Here is a 23903-nt window from a genome sequence, read left to right as displayed (position 1 = left end):
TGTATATAAGATTAGAGAACAGATATTTCTCAATAACAGCCTTCCCACAGAGCAGCGCAAATACGTTTTATTAACTCTTGCTAAGGGTTTGTTTATGAGTGCTTTGATAAAACCACACTGTGCTCTTTTTGTTTCGCTTTACTATGATATTTATTACTAGCCTTGATAGACTGTATATAAAAGATGGCGTTAGCTGTTGGGTTTAAAAAGAAAGCCAGTGCAGAAGTGCTTTAAATGTGCAATCTTTACATGGCCAGCAGAGAGGGAGGGAGTCTTAGAAGTCTGTGGCTTCTAAGATTGTGTTTTCATTACCTTTCCAAACATGTTAACTGTTTTAATTGATAGTTTCAAGCACTTTGCATTACTTTGTTTTTCTTTTTAGTTTTCAGTTACATTGTAAAAATACTATAAAAATACAGGAATTCTATACACTAATTTACAGGGTTTTAAGGCAATTTAATGCTGTAAGTGCTGATGCCTCTGAGGGAAAAATGAATATTAATAGCACACTATTGGATATAGCTATGGTAGATTACAATACTTTTTCATAAGTGAGTGCAAAGACTCATGGGAATATGAATGTTTATTACAAATCACTGATTTAAACCTTTTGATGGTTCAATATTTTTCTCTTTTGGACTCTGATTAAGGATGTATGAGGGACTTTCCAGTGTATGTGTGACGAGAACAGTGTTAACATTCAGCTAGCATCATTTCTAGTGGCTAGATTCAATTTTTTAATGGTTTAATCTGAAATTGCATCAGAGCTGATAGACTCCTGTGGTTTAAAAAAACACACCAGCCTAAATTCACGGTGAATGGATGACAACCATATACAGTAAATTGGACTTGGATATGGTAAGAGCACCCATAAAGTTGTTTTTGAACTATTTTGAAGCTGCAATGCTAATTTTTTGGATGCTGCCATTTTGGTTTTTGGAAGCTAGCAGTTACCTTATACTGATGAACGTTTGGAGTGCCAAGTTATCAGCTAACGCTGTCTAGCAGGGTTAGCAATCTGCACTAAAAATACTTATGGGTGCAATTTTAGTATAATCAAATACTAGAATTTCATTTACCAAAACTGAAGCACAGTCTTCTGGGATGATCTGTGGCACAAAGAAAGCCATCATATTAATTATAATGATCAGCTAAAAATACTCCAAATGCACAAACAGTGCACACACAAAGTGCAGAAATCCAGTTTAATACTAACCTTTAAACATGCTTTTTACTGCTGTAAAGTTGGACATTTTGATGTCTTTGGGTCTTTGGGGACTGACTCCATTTTGGAACCAGCCCCAAGTGGCCATTAGAGGAACTGCAATTGTTGCCACTCGAGCGTAATAATGTAACTCTTCCACATCTGAGGTTGACCCTTGGTGAGGATATGCTGTTACATTTTACAGTAGTAAACTATTTGTGGATATTGCTGCAGAAATACTACAACAGAAGCGGAGCAATCAAACAGCTGCCACTATTATACTGCAAATTGTGTTTTCCAAACAAAACAGTACTCTTGCCATAACTTTCCTGTAATTTAACAGTGAGAATTCCCCCCTAAACACATCTGGTTTCCAAAAACTAAGTCTGGCAATGGACAAAATGCTCACACCAGTGCTTCACAACAGGACTTTATAAACAATGGATGACATCATGGTGGCTACATCTATCGTTTATGTAGAGTCTGAGGCAGTATTCCTGTAACATCATTTTACAAGTGAGCTGACAGGAAGAAATGGGTTACACACTGACGCATGTAAACAGGAGGATTCAAAGAGGCCCGACAAATGTTAATAAAGTAGACTGAGTTGGTTAAACATGTCTACGAAGTGAATTGATGGAACAATAACAGCAGATACTACAGGATGCAAGTGGAGTGGTTTTGACACAGATTGCTCAACGCTGGTTCCACATTAAGTATTTCACAAACTTATTTGAAATCCACCAGCGGGGGGGTGGAGAGGGGGTTTGGTGGCAGGGCAGGGGGGCACTTGCCTTTCATGGTCTCTCTTGAAAGCATATTTGCAAAGGGGAAAGCTCATAAACAAAAATTACTACCAAGTGTTACAATGGAAGCACTCGATCACAGTTTCGGTTCTGTGGTCCATCTGTTACACTCTCGCCTCTGTGATTTATTTCTTTTAGTAATTAGGCTTAGAGTGAGCTATTTGTCAACGCTGGAAGAAATTTTGCATCTTTGACATGCCAACTTTCCCAAAAGGAGTTTGTTTTTAGCTTGGCCAACAAGTTGTTTTGTTTTGTTAGTTTTAATTTTCCAGTGAGGATGGCAGAAATGACTCTGCTGTCAGGAGATTTAAAAAAAAATTATTGTTATTATTATCAAAAAACAGTGAAGTTTTGCTGGGGAGAATTCTGCCAGCCTGATTGCAACAGCACGTATAGCTCCATATTATGAGCTATCCACAAAGAAAACCCTCCCTGTATGGGGTTTCTTCAGTCAAATCTTATAAACTGTGGAGCTCCATTTGTGGGTCACTGACATGAAAACATTTGTTCTACCCTGCTGTTGATAATCAAAAGCTTTTGCACTGCTGGTCCTCCTTCTTCAGAGTCCCGCCCATCCTTCTCTTTTCTCTCTCCGGCTTTAAGCATCGAGTATCCAGAAAAACGCTGAATAGACCGGAAAGAGGCGACTTTGTGATCAAAATAAAAGCACATATATGGTTCTCATGAGTTGAAAGTCAATGTACTGGTATAGTATAAGCTTGCCTGTGTAGTTATAGTGTTTTTTTTTTTTCTTTGATTTGGAGTTATGATTTATTTATATAGCACATAACATTATGGGCAAACTCAATGTGCTTAACACAAAAGATAAAAACATAAAAAAGCTGTGTAGGTTTACTTTACTTTAAGACAGGGATTAACATATAAACACGTTTCTCCAGTCAACAAATAAACTGCAGTTTGTTTAGTTTGTTTCTGGTAACACAGTGTCCGTCTTCTATTTGTGCCGCAAGGCCAGGGTTAGTCTTAGTTTGAAAACCTACGCCGGAAGTATCAGTCAGTAGCGTTACCAGCTTGACGTGGGTCTCTGCTCGCCGTCTCGCTTCTCTTCGCTCTGGTTCAGCATCTGTCTTCACAACAGTTCGCGGGGCGCGCAGTATGGATCCGTTACGCGTTACGCGCTATGGTGTCCCTTCTGGTACAGAGCGTTTCCTGACACGCGCTTTTCACTGCTGTGGAAACTCTTAAAAGGGCTTCTGTTGTGACTTGCAGTCTCCAAACTTCCAACATCTCTCGCTGTCTTTTAATGTGAGAAGAAGCAGAGCGCACAAGTGACCTGCGGACACATTTCCTGCGCTCCGTCCTGACGCGCACAGACACTTTTCTTTTTTTGGAGGGGGAGACTTGGGATATCATTTACTGCAGCTGCATTATTTACTATATGTGGATAATTATTCGGGACGATGGGAGACTCCGTGTTCTTCGACAGGCAGAATTCCTATCTTGTAAGTACCCTCCCCCCCCCCTCAGGTTTATTAGCCGTGGATTAATGACAGCGACTGGAGCGTGCACTGATGAGACTCGAGGGCTTACATCTTGTAGTTTCTGCGCGCATGTCTGAGAAAGATGTTCATTTCCTGCACGATGCAGTTGTGTATCGATATGAAGCCTCTCTCTCTTTCCTCGTATCTGAGATCATGCATTAAAAAAAAAAGAGTGCCACGGAGAATTACCGTTATTTTCTGTATCAGCAGCCACTCACAGCCAAGTTAAAGCCCAATTCTGCACCAGCTTTTAGAGCTTTCGCCTCATAAACGTCACTCAGTCGGTGTGAATCAGAAATCTGAACCTAAGCAGAGCAAAGGGGCCTCAACATGCCAACGACAAAAAAGAAAGAGAAAAAACTTCCTGTGATGGAACTTTTTAAGAGGCATGTGGTGCGCAGAGCGCGTACATATGCACACACGCACACAAGACCACACATGCTTCCTGGTTTTTGAAGAGCGAGTCAGAAAGACAGAAACCTGTTGCCAGCTCGCTGTGGAGAGCCACAGGTGTTGTGTTTGACATTCTACACCTCGAAGCGCCGTGGCCCAAATGAAGGCAAAACACACAGATATGGGTCAAGGCCGTGTGGAGCGGTGAGGGCTGCTGTGAGAACTGCACCTTCAAAAATGTTTCCCTCTGTGGGTTTTTTTTTTGTTCCAGTTTGCGTTTGACGTGTGTTTGACAGATTTCTGAAGATCACCAGAAGGTCTGGTGAAGCAGCCTCTTGGGTTGCTTTGCAGAACAGGTTCATTTCAACTGGATCGGTTTTTGCTGTAGACACAGATTCCTCCATCTGCTGCCCTGTCTCATCTCAAGTGGTGAGGAATCCTCAGCTGACTGCTCCAGCGGTCCGCCTGCTTGTTTATGAGCAGTGTTTCTGTGGCTAGAAGGCCTCATAAAGCTCAGAGCGCTGATTGGAAAACAATACAATTTTCTTTGGCTCGGCTGGCATCGCGCTGTGGTCTGGATCGGTGCTTTGTAACAGGCTCGTGTGGTGTGAAAGCCATCACCACATGGCCCACAGTTACGTGTCTAAAATTCATCCAGCAGAGGCCAATGAGGCTTTGGTGCAGTGACCAGATAGTTACAGTGGCTGCCGTCTGTCTAGAGAAATGAAATCTGATGTAACTGGATTTGTATTTGTTTATTGAAATTGTGGCCTGCATCTGTGAGCCCAATAATAAATGGCTGAAAATCATACCGAAAGCCCTCAGAATGACTGCTCTGATTGGAGCAACACAAACAGCTTTTAATAATTGTAAAGCCACAATAAGGGAACAGCATCTTTAAAGTCATATTGATGGCTTAAGTTCTTGTTTGGATAAAAAAAAAACAAAAGTAGTGCCCAAAAGAATGTGATCCACAGTACAAGCATCTAACATGAGTTTCCTACCACCCTTAGGGTCAGGGCGAAGAGCTCAGTAAGTGGCATTCCTATTGAAGTTGCATTCCGACTGAATGCCACCCTGTGGACGTTTTCCGGTTGAGTACAACTGGGAGGAGATCAAAGGCAGAGCAAGAGGAAGTGAAGAAATGTTTATCCTATAGATTTGATGTCTTTTTGATTTTTGCACAGCTCTTGAATTAAGAGTAGGAGGAAGTAGCTAGGTGAATATGGACCTGGGACACTCGGCCTGAACCAATAGAAAAAAAGAATGCAGTTGTGTCACATATGAAGAAAGAAAAAACAGTCTTTAGTTTCTTTTTCGTAAAAATTACTAATCATTCTGTTAGGTGCATGCTTGATTATGCGGTCAAACATGTGGCTCACGTTAAAAAGTAGGACATATATATATACATTTATTGACAAATGTCAATATTAGCAGGCGCTGTTGATTTGCCCTCATTTAATAGTGCAGAGGTGCATGTGTGGAACTTCCACTGTATATGCAGATAGGCTACTGCTGGTGGGCATGAAGTCAAAATAACTGGTCTATACAACACTGAATTATGTCTAATATTTGTCTCACCCTACTAGAGACGACAGATTTTTAAGCTTGATATCAATGCCGATATTTGGTGATTTAAAAATCATATATTTATCACTCTTTTCTTCTCTTTCAGACACTCAAAACATAATCAGATTTCTTAAACACTTATCATGTGTCGTTATTTAGCTACTGCTCGGGTCAGTGAATAAATACAGTGGATTTTCAAACATATGTTGAGCACAGGGAAGCTGGTCACAACATAACACTCATAATATAGTAGAGTGTTTCCTGCGTCTTCTTTACTTAGACTCGACAGTAAACTTAAGACATGTGTCACACTAAGCTAAAGTAGTATCAAGTAAGAAAAGTTAATAATGCTAGCTAGTAAGCGTATTAAATCCATAAGGTAACTTAAAGATTGTAGCTTATGTTTAGAAATACAAATTTCTTCAGTATTTAGACTCAGTATGGTAACCTTGCACATTACCATTTTCCAAAGGCAGTTACATTCCCGTTAGTTGTCCCAAACCCAAAGATAATTCTTAAGCAGTTAAGTTTCTAGTCATTTTTTAAAATAAATGTCGCTTAATCGTGTAAATCCTACATATTAACCTATGTTTTCTTCTCGGTTTTGACCGTTAGGGGCAATATGTAATCAGTAAGCCTCGACTCAGAAGAGTAGATGATAGTTTCTCATTAATTAAAAGCCATCACTGAAGGAAATGTTTGCCTGGTAAAGACTACAAATGCTAAGTGGCACTGGAATGTCAGACTTTCTTGTAAACATAGCTTCGTCTTTTGCCTCAACATTGTTGCAGTTCTTTTATTTTTTTTTTTCTTGTTTCCTCACTTCAGCTTGTGCATGAGTATGTGGGTTCACTGAGGCTGCATGGACACATCTGGCATAGTTTCTCTAGATGCTCTACACTTAATAAAAGCAAAAATAAGCAAGTTTGGAGTTGGGCACAAGAAGTTTACCTAGCTGTTGAAGTGAAATTCATTCAGACAGGATCTCTTGATTGTAAACATATTAAGTCTTTCATTCGGAAACTTGGACATCGCTGTATTACAAAAAGCAGCCAGTAAAGGCATAAGAATTACATCCTGACAGTGCATCACAACCAAATACAAGTGAGTGTTCAGCCAGGATGTGCACTGTCTGCTCATAAATCATAAACACTTGGTGTGAGAAAGCCTTGAAAATATGACAAAGAAGTAATTCCAGATGAAATGGGACTTGTATTAATGGGGGGATTATGCCTCTTCAAGCTGCTTCTTACATGCTGCTGATAAACAAATCTGTTGTTTTTTTTGTTCATGCCAGACTAGATAAATATTTCAGATTATACCTTACCGAACTCGATAAGCACGGGAATGGAAAAGACCAAAACAAATACAGAAAGCGAGTGAGAAAGATGTGCACCAGCACCTTGCGGTTGCCAGTGCGTAAAGGTTTAATATCCCCTCAAGGCGGCCAAGCATATTTTTTTTTGTGATATCCAATGTACTCTACTCATAGAGTCCATTTTCCAATTGGAATACCACTGGGGAGAACATGTAACCGTTCTGGACTGATCACTCAGCTTTTGTCTTGGGAGGAAATTGTTTTGTAGATGTAGATTACAGGTTTTACGTGGTATTATGAGGATTATAAGAATGATACACAGGCAACCCTTTTAGTCAACATAGGCAAGATTCATCACCCGCAAAGACTCTAAAAATGTTAAGAGGAACAAATCACTCTTGATGTAATGGTTTATCAGCACTGAAAAAGGAAAAATACACAGCTGAGCTGCTTAAATACACAGTTGAGCTGCGTAAAAGCTCTCTATCTTTAAGACAGCACTGCGTCTAACTTTCCCTCCGGCCCTGCTAGTTGTCTTTTAGGTGTTACTACTAAACTGCTAGATCCCATCTTATCGCTTAACATTTGTTAGTCTGGATAACAGGATAAACATGAATGTACATTAAATATTGATGTTGTAATTGTTAAAAAAATAACTAGGCTTTCTTAAGTTCTCAGTGAGTGCTTGCTAAGCTATTTGTATTGTGTTACAATTACTTGACTTTTTGTTTGTGAGGTTTTATACTTCACACCTGCAGAGGTCGCCAGTTTCGCTGTGCTGTGGAAAGGAAGGGACTTCCAACCAATTTTCAGCCAGTAGGAAGAGAAACATAAACCCCACATGACGCTGCTGATGCTAGCTAATGAGCTAACAGCACCATTTTTTTGGGTCATGCATTTTAAATTGTCGTCTTAACTGTTGAAGACTGATGTTTGGGCAACAAATTATAAATGGTAGCACAATGCGGCAGCTAGCATAACATTTCAGGTTTAAAATGCATCCTTATTTCTAACAAGTGTGAAGTGTAGGAATTCACATACTACACTAATAGGCACATTACGATATCAGAAAGTTAGAAGTTATAGCATTAGTTATTTTACGCTAGTTTAAGCATGCATGTAATGTTGCAGATATTTTAACCTACAAAAACAATATCAGCTCTCACTTTTGCCATCTTCCCCATGTCGTTTTTCCGGTGTCCTTCTCCTTCAGCATGAATAATCACCTAGAACAGTTGTAGGGATGTGCTACCCATGTGAGTTCAAGTAGAACTGAAGAACTCCTGCCTAGTGTAAATACGGTACTAAAAAAAATAAAGAATAAACAAGTATGCTCATATTTTCAGCATTTAAAAGTATTGTTGATATTAGTTCAAGTGGCATCCCTACTAGGAGGTATAAATTTTAGATTTACATTACATTTTGCATAGTGTACTATTTGGAATTATATCTATATGTAGAAGCAGGAACATTAAGATACACGTCAACAATGCTAACAGCCTATGATTATGCTATTTTTTCCGTTAAAGTTAAGTGAGTTAGACTAGTCATTATATAACACTAAAATTATGTAAAACTGAAATTGGTAGAGGTTGTTGATATTTTTTAACCTAGTTCATTAAAAGAAACACTGGACAAATTACCATCTTGACCTTAAACTCAACAGCTATATTATGGTGGTCCCCTAACTCGAGGACGTTTCAGTTGATTAAAGTAATTGAGATCTAACAGTCTAATGCTATTCTATCCAACAGTTAATATAATTAATTGGTTATTTCTTGTCTCACACTCTTACATGTCGTTGAACAAGTTGAATAAAAGAATCAGTGGTCACTGAATCAGCTTTTGGAGCCAAAGTGTTTGTTCAGTCCACTAGACTTCTGTCATTTATTTAGCAACCACAGTGATTTATCACATAAGCTCAAACAGGACAATCAAGTGTGTGCCACATCAGAAGGGTAGTGTCTGTTTTGGTTTATTTAACCTACTTCTATTGGGTTTGGCCCGACCAGTTCAATGTTCCATGACAAGCTAAAGGACTGGTGGGTTTAACTCTGATTAAACTTTGTTAATGACTTGTGGGTTTAGCTGTGGGTCATGTGCACCATGAAGCACTACGTTGTCTGGATGTCACATCATGGCAACAGAGAAGTGAAGGAACAAGGAAGTGTCAGAACACGAGTTCGAGTGAGCTAATCTTGGACAACAGCCAGTTGTAGCGCCAATAGTTTGCCAGTAGTCCAATAATGATTGTCTTTGTCTTAAATCTTTTTTTGTATTTGCAAGTGTTAGCAAGCGATTACAAGTTTTCCTCTTTAAGGAAGCCTACAATTCAGACGAGGGGGTATTTTTAGAGTCAGAAATCTTGATATAGTGAAGAAAGATCCAGGAGGTCTTGTTTTATTTTAAGTAACTATACTGTAAGGTAGCAGCTCTTGAGTTACAAGGGCAGACAGAGCACAACACAAAGGAAGCATTGATTAAATGATTGATGAAACTCCTGCATTAGCTTTTTAATCTTAAATTCTTTGTGCAAATAAAAAAACACTCCATCTTCCTCAAACCACCCAGAAACACTTGTCAGCCTCTGAGCGGCTAACTGCTTAGACATCCTCGTTCTTCCTTTGTGTCCAGCTCCTCTCCTCATTTTCCTGTGTGCCATTGTTTTCAGAAACTTGAAATTCTTCTTTCACCTCCTCCCTCCACCTCTCCTCCTCTAATTTAGAAATGCTGGGAGCAAACATTTTTATAGCACTCTTCTTACCTGCTGATGTGTGACCTTGTTCTATCTTGGGAAGTTTGTTTGCTTTAGTCCGCTGCCACTGCCACTCCCAGTAGAAATAGCTTTGGGAGGCACAAGCCTTTAACTCTTGTGGTCAATTGCAAAATAAAGAGGCTTTTTTGCAGATTGAATGAATCTTTACATGTTATCCAAGAGCAAACAAATGGCCATCCCAGGCTCTTTAGTGACTGTTGTGAACAGCTGGGCTGGTGCATGTCTGTGGGTGTTTGGACGAATGGCATCAACTATCCATGCAGCTCCTTACTCAGCAGCAGAGTGTGTCTATTTACTTTGATCACAAGTTTTCCAAAGCACACCCGGATCCAGACAGAAAACTTAGCGGGAGTGGAGGTTTTGTTCACGGGAGTGCACTTGGTAAGAATGCACTGAGTCGTCGGCTAAATTTGCACTTTTGATTCAATAGTTTGCCAATCAAAGCTATGTGAAGGTTTGTTGACCTCTTGTAAAGTAAGTCATGCGTTGACACTGCACATGCTCATTAGCATGGCACCTTGTGGGACTTTTGCTCGGATATGGCAAGTGTAGAACGGTTGCAGCGTGGCAGGAAAAAGAAAACCCACAAAGGCAAAAAAAACAAAAAAACCCGGCTCTGTGCGTTCCATTGCTGTCACTTTTGGCTCGTCATGACAACACTGTCAGTCCCTCGTTTTTCTTCCTAGACCCATCAGGGAAAGGCACTTGTTTTATTATCAACAGTTAAAGAGAAGTCCGCCCTCCACTAAAAGTCTTGTCTTTTTATGGAGACGTCGAAGGCTGAGCGGGGGAAAGCAGAGCGGAGGAAACGCAGAGGAGAAAGTTCTGGCGAGATCTGACCCACTGTTTGGAGGCAGATGTGCTCGGAGAGGCAGGAGTCTGTCTCTGAAGCTGGATAAAATATGTGCTTTAGATGTTTTAAGGAGTTTGATTTACCACTCCTGCTTGCCTTTTTCATTAGCTGATCCAGAGGTGTGTCTTTGTTCAGCCCGACCTAAGGGACTTGGTCAGTAGGCTCCAGTAAAGGTTAGGCACGTTTCCTGGTTGTTTGCGCACAAATCCGCCAGTGTATGTTGTCCGTCATCGTGCTGCTGTGTGAAAGTGAAGAAGCATTACATCATAGTTTGGGAATTTTAAAGAATCCCAGCAGCATGTTGCTACGAGATGGTGTAATGAGCTGGAATCAAGGGAGAACTTATCCTGGGTTTCAAGTTTTGAGATGTTTTTATACACACAAAGCAGAGCTGGATTCTAAATATTAACAGATTGTGCTGCCCCACTGAGAAATCCCTACTTATGTTTTCAACACCTCAGACAGCTGTTGCTCTTCGGATAACCTAAAGGAGTCAGCTCTGCCAAAAAGCTGTTAAATCTTGCTTTGCACTTTCTAGCATAGTGAATTTGTGTCGCATAGCCATCTGATGAGAAAAGTAAATGCTTGCAGACTTGAGGTTACATGGAAAAAAGTGACCCTTGCTGCTTACATGGGGTTAAAAATACAATTTAAAGTCAATAAGTAATAAAGGTAAAACTGAGGCCACTGTTGAGTCATTCTATCGAGCATGAAATCTTGTTTTGCTGCTCCAGTGTGTTGCTGAAGATTAAAGGGCATGGGGGGAAAGTGTGTCTGTGGGTGTTTTTACTTTAACAAGGTACATCTGCTTTTTTCTGACAAAAATGCTCACGTACTAATCGGTTCCATGCTGTATACAACATGACCTCACAGGGGAAGTCTTAGATTAGATAAAAGAAAATTCCATGAGACAGTCATATAGTTCATTAATTAAAAAGATCAAATTATCATTCACATGATGGGCATCCGACTCAGCATCACATTTACTGATGAGAGCCAAAGTCCTGATGTCATATTTAGTCTATCTGAGTCTTCACTACCTCAGTACAGTTGTTCACTGAGGTTTTTGTGCTACATGTTCTCTTTCAGGACACAAATAAGTCCCTACAACAGCAACTATTTCTTTTCTTTACATTTTTCCAGCATTACTAAGTGCACCTTGTTGTTTGTGGCACTGTAAAAAAAATTTTCCAAGTGGTCCAGCAACCAAAGATTGCTGATATATTTGCAGATGCATGTGAAGCTTAGGCCCCAATCACTGAAATCTAAAGATCAACTGGCGACCCCTTGGCAACCACAGGTCACTAGGGTTTGCAAGTGGTTTCTGGTATTTGCTTTGGAGCTTTAACAATCGATTTCAAAGATTTCAGTCTTTGAGACCTGTAAACCAGTCAGTGGCTACAGAAAAATATATTTTCCCTATTTTATGCACGGTGCTATAATTTATATATACATATGTATATATATATATATATATATATATATATATATATCTAAGATAACAACTTGTCTGCAAACAGTTGCCAACTATTTGCAGAGCATTTTTTAAGTTTTATGTTTTGTGCCACAGTTTTTCCAAGTTTCACCACCACTCGACCAATAATTTGCCATTACTTGCACGAGTTGGAATCTTCCATGCAAATTACCAGCAACTGCAGCAATGTGCTGAAGGCCAAAGCAACTGCTGGGAGGTGTTTAGTGCAGCATCCTCTTAGTGACCTATTTCATCAATCAACAGCCATCATCCTTCAGCAACCATTCATCAACCAGTTGGGGAATACACATTTTTCCCTAGTGACTGGAGGTGGCCAAGGGTGTCACCACCCAATCTGACTGAACCTTGCCTAGCATGGGCTCCAGGATAGATAGTTGGCTCACAAATTTTGTAGGAACCGAAGGTGATGGCTTCCAGATGATGCTTAACATCGACCATACAGTGCCAGGTCCTCCACGGCTATGAACTCTGCAGCCAGCAATATTCACAGTCAGTCACAGTTCAGATAAAAACAGCTGAAGTACATTGACCAACTCTATTAGAGGCATTAAGAGCCTATAAAATGTAACCAGCAACAATCTTGGACATTTTGGAAATTGTGTTAATTTACCAAGTACAAGGTAGTAAAAACAGAGTGTTGAATATATGTGTATAAAAAAAGTGGCAGGTGCTGTGCACAAAACAAGACATTGCTAGCAGTGCAAAGAAAAAGGTTTGCTTAAGTGTTTGAGACTAAGAATAGAATATGCCTTTATTGTCATTGTACATGAACACGAAATTGTGGGTGCTCCACAACCCAAAGGTAGGTCTGATTTAGCACTGTGGTACCCAAAATGCCACGTTCTGGCTGATGTAAAAAGGTAAAACTGAGTCCTGTAACCAGGTGGTGATTCTTTTGCTTTTCTGTTCAATGCAAGTTTGGAAAAATTCTGTGTACTTGTGATAATGATGGCAATCTAGATGAGAGGGAACTAGTCAGTCATTCACCTTCCATCGGAATGAAAGAACTCAATAGTATGTGGTAATGCTAAAGCGTCAAAGCAAGATAGGATAAACAAGATAATGTATTGCTATATCTGTACATTACAATCAGTTGCATAGTAACACAGTACAGAATACGCAGCACCTGCAAAGGACTGTTTTAAAGACAGCTCATCAAGATCTTACTATAAACGAGTGTGAACAAGTAACTTCAAGGTGAAAAGCAGCCTAGCTTTACGTACAGTAAGATGCCTCATTCTCAGTCTGTCGTGTGGTGAAAGCTGCCTGTCATATTACCGGTGTGTGAGTCTACGTGACCTGCCACCATGTGCTCATTCAATTGATCATCACCAGCTTTGTCATCAGTCAGATGCGGAGTCAGATGGACTGATAGCATCAAATCGAGAGGTGGAAATCTGGTGACATCTCAGAGATTCTCCCTAAAGGAAATCATCTTCATCTGCCAAGATGATGCCAAGAATAACACACAGATTTTTGTGACATTAATAACGCACATTTGGCGCACTGCAACTGCATGCTTGCGTGGGGTGTGGGCATCCATATGTCGCTCGGTATGCATGCGCAGGACGAACCCTTGCGATGTGCGTGTCCATGCTTTCAGCTTGTGTGCAGACTGGTTAGAAGTGCGACCCAGGAGCTCAAGGGGCTTTTTTAGTGAGACAGGATTAGCTGCTCTCAAGGCTGCCACTGGAATGCGAGGATCAACAAGTCTGTTGTGGCAGTGCGCAGTGGAACACACGCACACGTCCATTCCGTCGTGGCACATTCACTATTTATCTTTCAGCCCATTACTCTCTATTAATATGCCTGCTTTGCTTTCCTTCCTCTTGCTTTTCACACTGGGAACATAATTGAAATTTGATTTCAGCAAACAAGCACTGGTGACATGAGCAAATGCACGGCTGTTTTTTATCTCATTTATCAATGTGTGGATATAAATGAGGATTAATGGACATTTTGCTTCCCCATCCTGGAAGTTGTAGAACACTTCATCTGTACAGCGTAAATATACATTAAGGATTCTTTAGTTTCATTCAAAAGCTTCTTTCGCCACAAAAATGAAATGAAGCCATCCAATCATGTGTGCGGAGACTTACACGCGCTGATTGATGGATTAGCGCAGAAGTAGCTCTTTTGGACTGTTTACACGGCGACTTACGCATGACTGCATCTTCAATCATTCACTCAGCGTGGCATCACTTGTTGGATCCGCAAATCCTTGTGCAAATAATTCATTTCCACACATTTCGAAACCGTCTGAAAGCTGGAGCGAACTTCTCTTCAAGACGGTTTTATTGAAAGCACAGCCTTTGTTTGTTTACCCCGTGTTGTCCCTGAAGGCGATGCAGCGGCGCTTTAGACAAATAAAATTGCCATTTTGCGGTCGGGAAAAGAAAAGAAACACTCCGCTGACAGAGAGTTGGCTGTTGCATGTGGCATTCTACAAACTAACTTCAAACTGTCTGTTTCTTGCCAGTTATATTTATTTTTCTTTTAAATTGCAGCTTTTATGAAAACAGTGGGAGGAAAAAAAAAAGGTGTTGCCACACCTGGGTCCACATTGAATAATGACTAGATCCTTGCACCAGGCCTAACCGTGAAATGTTCCATGGGGGTAAATTCAGGAGTGATGGTTTTACCAACAAAACATCCATCAGTCCATCCACCCAAATTAGTTAGTTTACAAAAAGTTAAACACATATGCCTTAAAGACAGTTTTTTCCAGTAGTCCAAGAAGACCACATTACTCAGTTACAGTAACGGTAACAGCTCTGGTCTGAGAGATTGCTGCTCTCTCTTGCAATCCTGTTTTGACTAATGTGGCCCAGACAGAATTCCCATCAATCCATCCATCCATCCAAGTCTGTAACACAGGGGCAGCAGTCTAAGCAGAGATACCCAGACCTCCTTTTCCCCAGCCACCCTGTTTAGCTGCGCAACCTTGGTTCAAATATAGAAAACGGCTGAACTGCCCGGTAAACATAAAGTACCACTGCTTATCTTGTTGATTCTGGTAATCACACCTTCTGGGCCACGTAACTTTAAAATGTGAGAGAACTGAACTATATAAAAGCACTTTTTTCTTTGTTCTCATGCCGCAACGTTGAAACCTATAATTTAGGTAAGGTGCAAGTCAAAAAGCAGCTCTAAATTTCCTAAAAATAATTTTCACACAGCCCCTTATCTGTTGCACACGTCAAAGTGTTCGCAAAGCACTGCGTGCTGTCCAGGCGGGAAGGCGATAAGTAGTTTAGCGTGTTCGTTAAACACCCCATTACCACTTATCAGTCTCTGTTTAAATTGTTCAGCACCTCGTCATTATTAACACTTCATAGCGTTGTTCACTGGCACATGCTTGTACACACTTTATAGAGAGCTGAAGGTCGGCTGCTTTGGAGAGCAGGACAGCAGCGCCGAAACACCGCTGTTCATTCTCTTTCCGCTGGGAAATCAATAATAGACCAGCTGACCCAGAGATGACCCGTGTTACACGTGCACACGTAAACACATGCACTGTCACATCCACTGTGCCGAGAGAACAAAGCATCGCCGGGCATTGACGGGAGTGGTGCTGGGTCTCCAGGAAGTTACACTTGGTTAAAACTTCCTGGAGTGAAACAAGGCTGATGGGCTTTAAGTGTTGATTTTGTTAGTTTTAAAGAGTTCTGTCCTCTTTGGCTTACTTGTCGATCAAAATGAGATCAGATATTAGTAAGTCATGGCTAATAAATACTCAAGTAGACTTGGAGGTAACTTTCAGGTCTTTTGCACTAAGTGGAAGTGGAAGTTTTTTTCTTTCCAGCCATCTGTTTTCACATTGAATTTAGCTAACTGGTGCTGGTACCATACCATGCCATACCACTTTATTTAGAAAGCACTTTTAAAAACAACACGGCTGACCAAAGTGCTGTACAGTAACACCAAATATAAAAGACAAATGCAGGCCAGAAGGTAAAAGATATAAAAGTGCAAAGAAGTTAAACAATAAACGAGTACATAAAGGGAACATAAGATCGCAGACATCTCATGCTGATTTCACAATGTAATCTTGTAAGAGGGATAGATGATGGCTATTGAAGACTTTAAAGAAAGTAAGTGAGGATATCCAATGTCAGTTAGTACTCGTTTTACCAGAGGCATGATAATGATTTAGTCCACGGCTTGATGAACTGAAAATAAACTCCATTACTCTGATGTATTTCTGAAGTCACTCTGTAGGTGAACCATCATTAAACATCACTGTTTTCACCAGGCATTAACAGCTCCATCTGGATAGCATATCATTACATAATGTATCTGACTGAAGCTTTTTCTCAGCCCCTATTATTCATCCCATAAATACACACATCCCCTGGGAGCTGAGGGTATAGCAAAAGAGGAAGTAATAACACGAGGCAACACATGCGTCAATCAAGACTTTAGTGTCATTTCAGGTAACTTATATGCAATCTAAAATGTTAAACATTTGTATTACTGATTGTTAGATTAGTTCCCCTGATTCTTCCTTGCATATGAAAAAAACTGTGTCCCAATTTTATTTAGGATGAAATGACAGCATTTAGAAAGCATCGTCATATCATATTATATAACAAGGCCCCTAGTGGGATAGATGTACTGAATGACTGGTTTCTGGATAACTGATTATGTGCAGGGCTGTTCTAATAATTGGATTGGAAATAGATCCAGTGCTGCCTCAAACAGTTGTATTTGTTATGCTGCTCATCAGCAGCAGTGCTGGTTACTAGAAGGAGGGCTGACATAGCATGAAGGAGGCAAACAGCAAAGATGAGCAGAATTTTGGATGTATTTTACATTTTAAGTCAATAAATTTACTGTTTGCAGTTTTGAATTACCTGCAAACGGCAGTCAAACAAGACCTTGGTCACATAGGCCTAGAGGCAGCCCCCAGGAAACCTCCAGATGCTGTAGATAAAGTGTATTTCCTTAATGATTGGCAGAAAAATGTTTTTTTAATATACAAATTGTAGGTGACCATGGTAATCCAAAGCAACAGCAAAGACGTTTTCAGAGTAGCACTCTCTTCTTCTTTGCAACCAGTTACACCTTGCAACTATAAGTAACCTCCAGTAACCACTTGTCAACAGGTTGGGGAACACATTTTTCCCTAGCATGTGATTGCATGATATGCTATCACAGACTTTCTTAAATGCTTTAGCAATTAATTTCACAGTGACTGCCGGTATTCTCTAGGAAACATTTGCAGCCGGTTGGGGAATATTCATTTTTTGCCCATGATCAGTAGTTGTCAGCAGTCTCAGCAGGGGCTTAGATTGAAAATAAGTAAAAAGATCCATCAATCATGCTTTCCTTGTCTCTTGGTAACTTGATTAAAGTGATTCCACTGTGCCTTGTCTGCCTCTCCATATATGTGTCGAGGTGCACGCACACTTGAGGCTGAAAGCAAAGAAAATACATGAAAGCAAAATGCAATATATACATATATCTTGGCTGTATTTAAAGCCATGGTATGCAGTTACAAGAATGAAAACGCTCACTAGCAGTTGAGCCATTAGTAGCCTTGGGGGCTAAAATCTGCTTTGTCTCAGCCTGGTTGTACATTTCAGTCCAGCTGTTGAATGCTTTCAATCTCCATCGGTGAGACTGCAAAGGCAGTCCAGACTGAACCGACTCTTTCTTGGAAAGAGCCCTAAAGCGTTTAAAAAAAGAGGCACTTAAGACGTTTAAATCAAAGATAAAGATAAACAATTTGTTCACACTGTCACACGTGGTAAAAATAGAAAGGAAACAAACTGAAAAAAAAAGCACAGTTTTGGTCAGGCGTAATGAATGACTCACAGGAAATCGCAAGACTATTTTTACCGTTGCATGTTTCACTGCAGTTGTTACGTGTCAAGTACGTGTTGTTTAAACTAACCCCAAGCAGAACACACTTTTTTAGGGTCTTTTTCCTCCTCGTAGTGGCTGCGCGCACAATTACACTGTGTCTAAATGCTCGCATGTGTCTCATAAAGCGACTGCAGGTCTGTTTTAAGTCTGTCATCTTCATCGCCAGCATCATCCGGATTCTGAGGAGCCGAGCAGCGTGTATAATCCCTGCTCTTTAACTACCTCGCGGGATTAACGTGGCACCCACGTGGAAAATAAAGAGCCTTAGTGGAGACTTTATTCTGATCCCACTGTGTTAAATGGTTACGGTGGAAGAAACACCAAGAGGGAAAACCCAAGAGAATGTTCTGTACTTTCTTTTTTGTGTGTGTGGTTGGGTCGCGTTCTCGCCACTGGTGTATAAAATAAACAAGCCGTTTTTGTAATAGGATCAACATATAATAATATTGCTTACATGCACGGAAGAACGCTGAATTAGGAGAGCAAAGGGCATTCAGATGGAAACTGAACACTGTGCTTTTGAAATGGTTCCGGGAGAAGACAGAGTCATCTTAAATGGCAGCCGTAACCCCAGCTTCCTTAAAAAAAACCCAAAAGACCAACGGATCCAACGTGCAAATGTTTATTTGCCTGGAAGAATTCAATTAGGAAATCTTCTTGGGCAAGGAGGGGGTGAGGGCCATGGTTGCAAAACCACTCTTCAAACGAAAACTTCTAGAAGCGCGGTTGGTGAAATCAAGCTTGTTGTGAAATTAGACGAGCGGAGAAAAAAATGGCGGGCTCTTGGGAAAAAAAATTTAGAAATGGTCCTAAAGACAACATCTGTTCCAGAAATGACAGATTAATGACAAAAGCAGCTTGGAATTAGAAATTAATTGCCAGAAATTCTTTGTACAATTTCTTCTGTGCTTTGGCACATGCCTTAAAGCCTCTGGGAAACTCATAAGGCTTTCTGCATGAAGGAGAAGCTTCTCGTTTTTCGAGCGCAGTCGTCGTCTCGTGCCGTCAGCACAGCAGGAAGAAAGGGGGCATCGTTGTCTGGGTGTGGGTGCTGCACATTCATTTTTGCTTGTTCCTGAAATATTTTATTGAAGCCTTGGCAGCCTAGAAGGTGAGGATGAAACCTGAGTAACCATTAGTGCAAGTAGCAAAAAAATTATAATGGGAAAACAAGAGTCCTACTTCACATCTGAGGCCCCGGCACATTATGTCGTTTTGGCACAGATGCCAGTTCTAATCTCAGATTTTTTTTATAGTACATTCCAGGATTGATGGAGTGACACAGTGTTTCTCTGGGAGTGGTTTGTGTGTGTGTGTTTGGGAGCCAATTCTCACGGTGCTGGCATCGTAGAACGCTTAGATTGCAGAGTTCGATGGGAACCTAATGCCCATGGGGCCACTTACGCAACTGCTTTGATTGACAGATAAATGGCACAAACTCACATTCAGAAACACCGCGCACTTTGTATGTATCAGCTGTCACATAATGTAACAATACTCTTTAATAACTTAATGTGTTTATATCTTAACTGCATATTTGTTGAGTCACGAGAACGAGTCGAATTCTCCGCAGTTAGCTCACATAAATAGAAATAAGATATGCAAAGGGGGTATGACTTTTGGACAACCGAACACGGTTTCAGAAATATCAGCTCAGTCTCATGAAAGCTCTTTTAACTGGGCAAGAATCCATCGTACTATCCACGGACACATTGTAAAGGTATTTATTAAAATTTTAAGGATGATGACATGTAATTGTCATGAAAACAGAGGACAATTTGTGACTGTGTGATTAGACATTTTCCTGTGAGACCAGGCTTATAATAATGTGGGTAACCACAAAACTGAGATGTAAACCTAATAGCAAAATATTACAAAAACATAGTTGGACCAGTATTCTTTGATTTGTGAGGAGACAGGATCCAAACACTGGACAGGGTTAAAGTTCAAAACATAAAACTTAATGTCCTTACACAGGAGGAAAGAGGTCATGAGGTCATTACCCATATTGTATGCATGTGTTTCCTATTAGCTGTTTACCGTTAGCTTGTCACTTTCGCAGCTGTTCTATCCCCCCATTAATTAGTTTGTGATATACATATTTATGAGCTTTTGCAGTATTTTTCTTTTTGCTGATTATTTTCATAAGTTGCAGTGTGTTTGACCTCTCAGGGCCACCGTGCAGTCCACACCACTAAGATTCATGATTTTTTGATAACCTTGAAGAAGTTCAAAAACAAGATACTGAGAAACACATGAAACTATAACAAGAAAACACTCGGGATGCCACTAATGGGATTCTATTTAATTGGTGATTTCATTTAATTATAATTTAAAAAATATTATGAAAATGTATTAACCTTTGTATTAAAGTGCTTCAAAAAGTTTACATCCAGTGTAAATCTCATTTACTTGTGCTTTATGACAGTTTTGTGAATATCTTTGAGATTTTGGAGCTTTGGTCCAATAAAACGAAAAGCTAATTATGTAGGTCTTCTCTAACTCTCTGGAAACTTTCAGGATTTTATATGTTTAACAAGTTATCAATCAAGATAAAATTATGCTATTTAGTAGCTGATTATAGAGCCACATATGGGCACAATCTGTAACTTCCTGTCCAAGGTGTAAACCCCGTTAAAACAGCAGAAGCTGCCTGGGTTGATGGCCCTTTTTTGATCTCCATCGTTTAAGTCTCCATCCTGTGTGTTTGAGTTATTAAAAAACCATTGTGAAAATGCTAGATGCATGAATTCAGTATGCAGCACATGACACGGTTAAAGGATGACAGATATGAGCAGATCTAGGAAGCCAGTGAGGGATCATGTTCTTGTTACTAGACTTGTGACTGTGTTTGGTGAAGGTGTATTTGTAGAGGATGGTAAAAACTGTAAATCATTAATCTGAATAAACACTGATTGATGGGAAATTTTAATATACCAGTATCATGCAAATGAACATGAAAAGCTTTATCTTTGCAAATTGTCCTACTCCCTAATCTACACTGTAAGTGTCTGTTGACCGCGATCATCATCTTTTCGTCGCTGAAAGCCTGGACTGGTCTGTTTGGCAGTGATGAGGTTACCGCTGAGTTGTGACCTTAATTTGAGTTTCACATCACTCAGTAGAACGCATGAAGTCCTGGAGGAACTCGCAAACGCGCCTGCATGCACGCAAAGGACCGAGTACTGATTGCTCTGACCATCTCTGCTGCCATTAGGCTGTAATCACTTTGTCTCATTTGAAATGCAGCGGGCGATGCATTTTTTCCGCTTATTTGTGCTAAAACACACATGATCCTCACCCCTCAGTGCACACACACACACACACACACACACACACACACACACACACACACACACACACACACAGAGCAATCACTGTAATGCTCAACTCTCCACACTGGATTAGTAATGATTAACCAGCTTTATTAGCTCAGCCGGCTAGATTGGTTAAAGAGAGTGAAGGAGAATTTACCGACTCATATACAGTTGGGATTACACACATTCCTCGGCTAAGGTTCCATTTGCATCTGTGCGTGTGTGTCTGTGTGTGCAGCTAAGAAGACAAAATGCTAACAGTGAAGACAGGGTGACACTGACATAGAAAAGTTACCTGGCAGGCAAACTCCTGGGTAAAAAGAATAAAGAACAGCTTTTTATTGACTCAAATCTTGCTTAACCTTTATTGCAGACCTACTAAGAGGATTTTTAGATTTTAGTCAGAGCATCACGGTGGAAATGGTACAGCAAAAGAGGGGCAAAAAATGATGTTGAACTCTTGCTTACTCGAATTATGTCCTTGAATATGGAAGAGAAAGTGGAGGATGGAGAAAGGGAAAGAGTCAAATTTTCCATTGTTTATCGTCTGGCTCCTGGACCATCCCAAGCAATTTGAAGATTTCCCAACACACACTGCAAACAAATTAATTGTTTGCAAGGCAAAGCAGAGTTGAAGACCTACTCTTAGCATTTGAGGAACAGCTGCTACCAATCTGCTGTCAAAAATGATCATGGTGTATGCTATGATTTAAGACACTGCATGCAGAACAAAGGCTTAATAAATAAAACATATTAATTATTCTATAAAAACCGCTATTTCACTTTGCACAGGTCTCATCTATAGAGATGGAAAAGGCAACATTACAGCAAAAAAAGACCATAATGACAAAATAAGCACAAAGCTTACGTCATCCATCCATCCATCCATTCGCTTCCGCTTATCCTTTTCAGGGTCGCGGGGGGCGCTGGAGCCTATCCCAGCTGTCATAGGGCGAGAGGCGGGGTACACCCTGGACAGGTCGCCAGTCTGTCGCAGGGCTAACACACTTACGTCATATAACTGGGAATTGTAATTTTAACATGAATTCAGGGAAAGGGTGAATTCTCTAAAGTACTTTAATTCCTGCAAGTACAAAAACATAATTTAATACTATGGGAGTATAATATTGCTTATATAATCTAGTCTGCCAGTGATAGCTGTCGTGCACCTGAAGACCCAAAACATGGCACTTCATCAAACAATGCAATGTACTGATTTTTGTACAGGGAGATAAAGTTTTGATTCTTTGGGTGTACACAGACGCATACATAGTACATCCTTGCTCTTTTGACCCAGGGTTTTGTCTCAGTGCAATAAATCAACATGAACCATGAATTTGGAATTGCAGAATGTGTTGTCAAAAAGTTTAAGCTCCGATTGTTAAAAGACAACTTTAGATGAAAAACAATGAATAGTTTAACACAAGCAATAAAATGAGAGACTATAAAATGAGCCCGATGTGAAAGTGGGAAAAACGCCACTTGAAATTGATTCTTAAAAGCTGTGCTAAAATGCTCACGTTTACAGAAAAGTTTTTTTACTTCTATGGACAGTTTCCCTCTTCATAAAACCTTGATTGAGATTTCAAATAGCTTATCATTTTTAGTGTGGGTTCTGCTAATTATAGTCTCTGAACTGGGCCTGCCCAGTTTTTGAGGCACCAAACAAATATTTGTTGTTTTGCGGTACAGCCCTTCCAAAAGTATGGTTTTACTTTTTTTGACTTGTAATACTTTTTTTGTCGATTGCTTACTATGGATTAACAGTTATAATGAATGTCGTTTGCTTACTACCATTAATAATGAATAAAAACTCCACCCTTAGCTAAGGGCCATACAGTCTTTTCTTTCTACAAAAAAGCAACATGGCGGTGACTCAAATGCTAAGGGTGAGATTTCAAAATGCAGTCTACAAGAAATGGATAATGCCACGAAAGGCTACATGGTGGCTAGCTAGCTAGCAAATCATGATAGAATTAGCATAAGGATGAAGTTAAAAGTCAGGTTGACAAAACAGCATTTCCCTATTTTTGTGGCCTCTTGACCAAAAATGCAGCTTGACAGAAAGCCCTCTATCACTTCATTTTCTTTTTTCTTAAACCACTCATCTACCAGTTTTTCTTCCGTATTTGTCAGAGAAAATCAAAGGTATTGGGAAAAAAAGCAAGGGGCAGGCATAAAAACACTTCCCATTTAAAAACATTAGTTTGAAAGTAGTGCAGGATTTCCATGCGCACAGATTTCATGCCATATTTACCATGAGACCAGGTTGGCCTTCCACAAGCCAATACCGCATAGACACTCATATAAATCCACACATTACCTCAACTTCTCGTTCTACTATCAACTGTGGGGTTGATACAATACCTGATTTCCTTTGCAGCTTATGTAACCATTATGCAAGAACCTAAGTCTTGAAGGTCAGGCCTCATTACTACTGCAGGCCTTTCATATTAATCTGTCTTTAAAATGTTTGAAGTTCATCCGAGGCTTTAGATGTGCTTGCCAGTGATTGGGGGCAATATTTGGAGCATGCACTCCAAGTTGCTCATTCTTGTGGCTGAGCCAGCAAGGCCTCATTAAATGCAAAGGCAGACAAAAAAAAAACCCAATATGAAGTGAAAGCTGATACCCATGTAAGTGCTTTTGAACCACTTTCGAAATCCATTATTTCTTTGCTAATGTGTGGTGGCAACTCACAGCTAGAAAAATGTCGATAACCATTAAAACTATAGTTTATGGCTCTTGCTTGTTTTTTGGCAGTGGATGTTATTATATTAAAAACACTGTGATTCCTAT

The 23903-nt window shown here is 40.1% G+C and overlaps 1 protein-coding gene across 3 annotated transcripts in view; it reads left to right on the top strand.

Moving 5' to 3' along the window:
* LOC116328894 (rho GTPase-activating protein 6) overlaps positions 1–23903 on the top strand; it is a 102397-nt gene that overhangs the window by 47866 nt on the left and 30628 nt on the right. Inside the window, exon 1 of one of the 3 annotated variants that reach the window (XM_031750793.2) lies at positions 3050–3473. The exons of the other annotated variants lie outside the window; for them this stretch is intronic. Coding sequence (XP_031606653.1) covers positions 3432–3473 — 42 coding nt within the window. The 5' untranslated portion in view covers positions 3050–3431. Of the gene's footprint in view, positions 1–3049; positions 3474–23903 lie in introns of those variants that run through there. 3 annotated transcript variants of the gene reach the window in all.

Source organism: Oreochromis aureus, linkage group 23 (assembly GCF_013358895.1).
Source record: "Oreochromis aureus strain Israel breed Guangdong linkage group 23, ZZ_aureus, whole genome shotgun sequence".
Lineage (NCBI taxonomy): Eukaryota > Metazoa > Chordata > Actinopteri > Cichliformes > Cichlidae > Oreochromis > Oreochromis aureus.
This window is presented reverse-complemented; position numbering and strand designations above follow the sequence as displayed.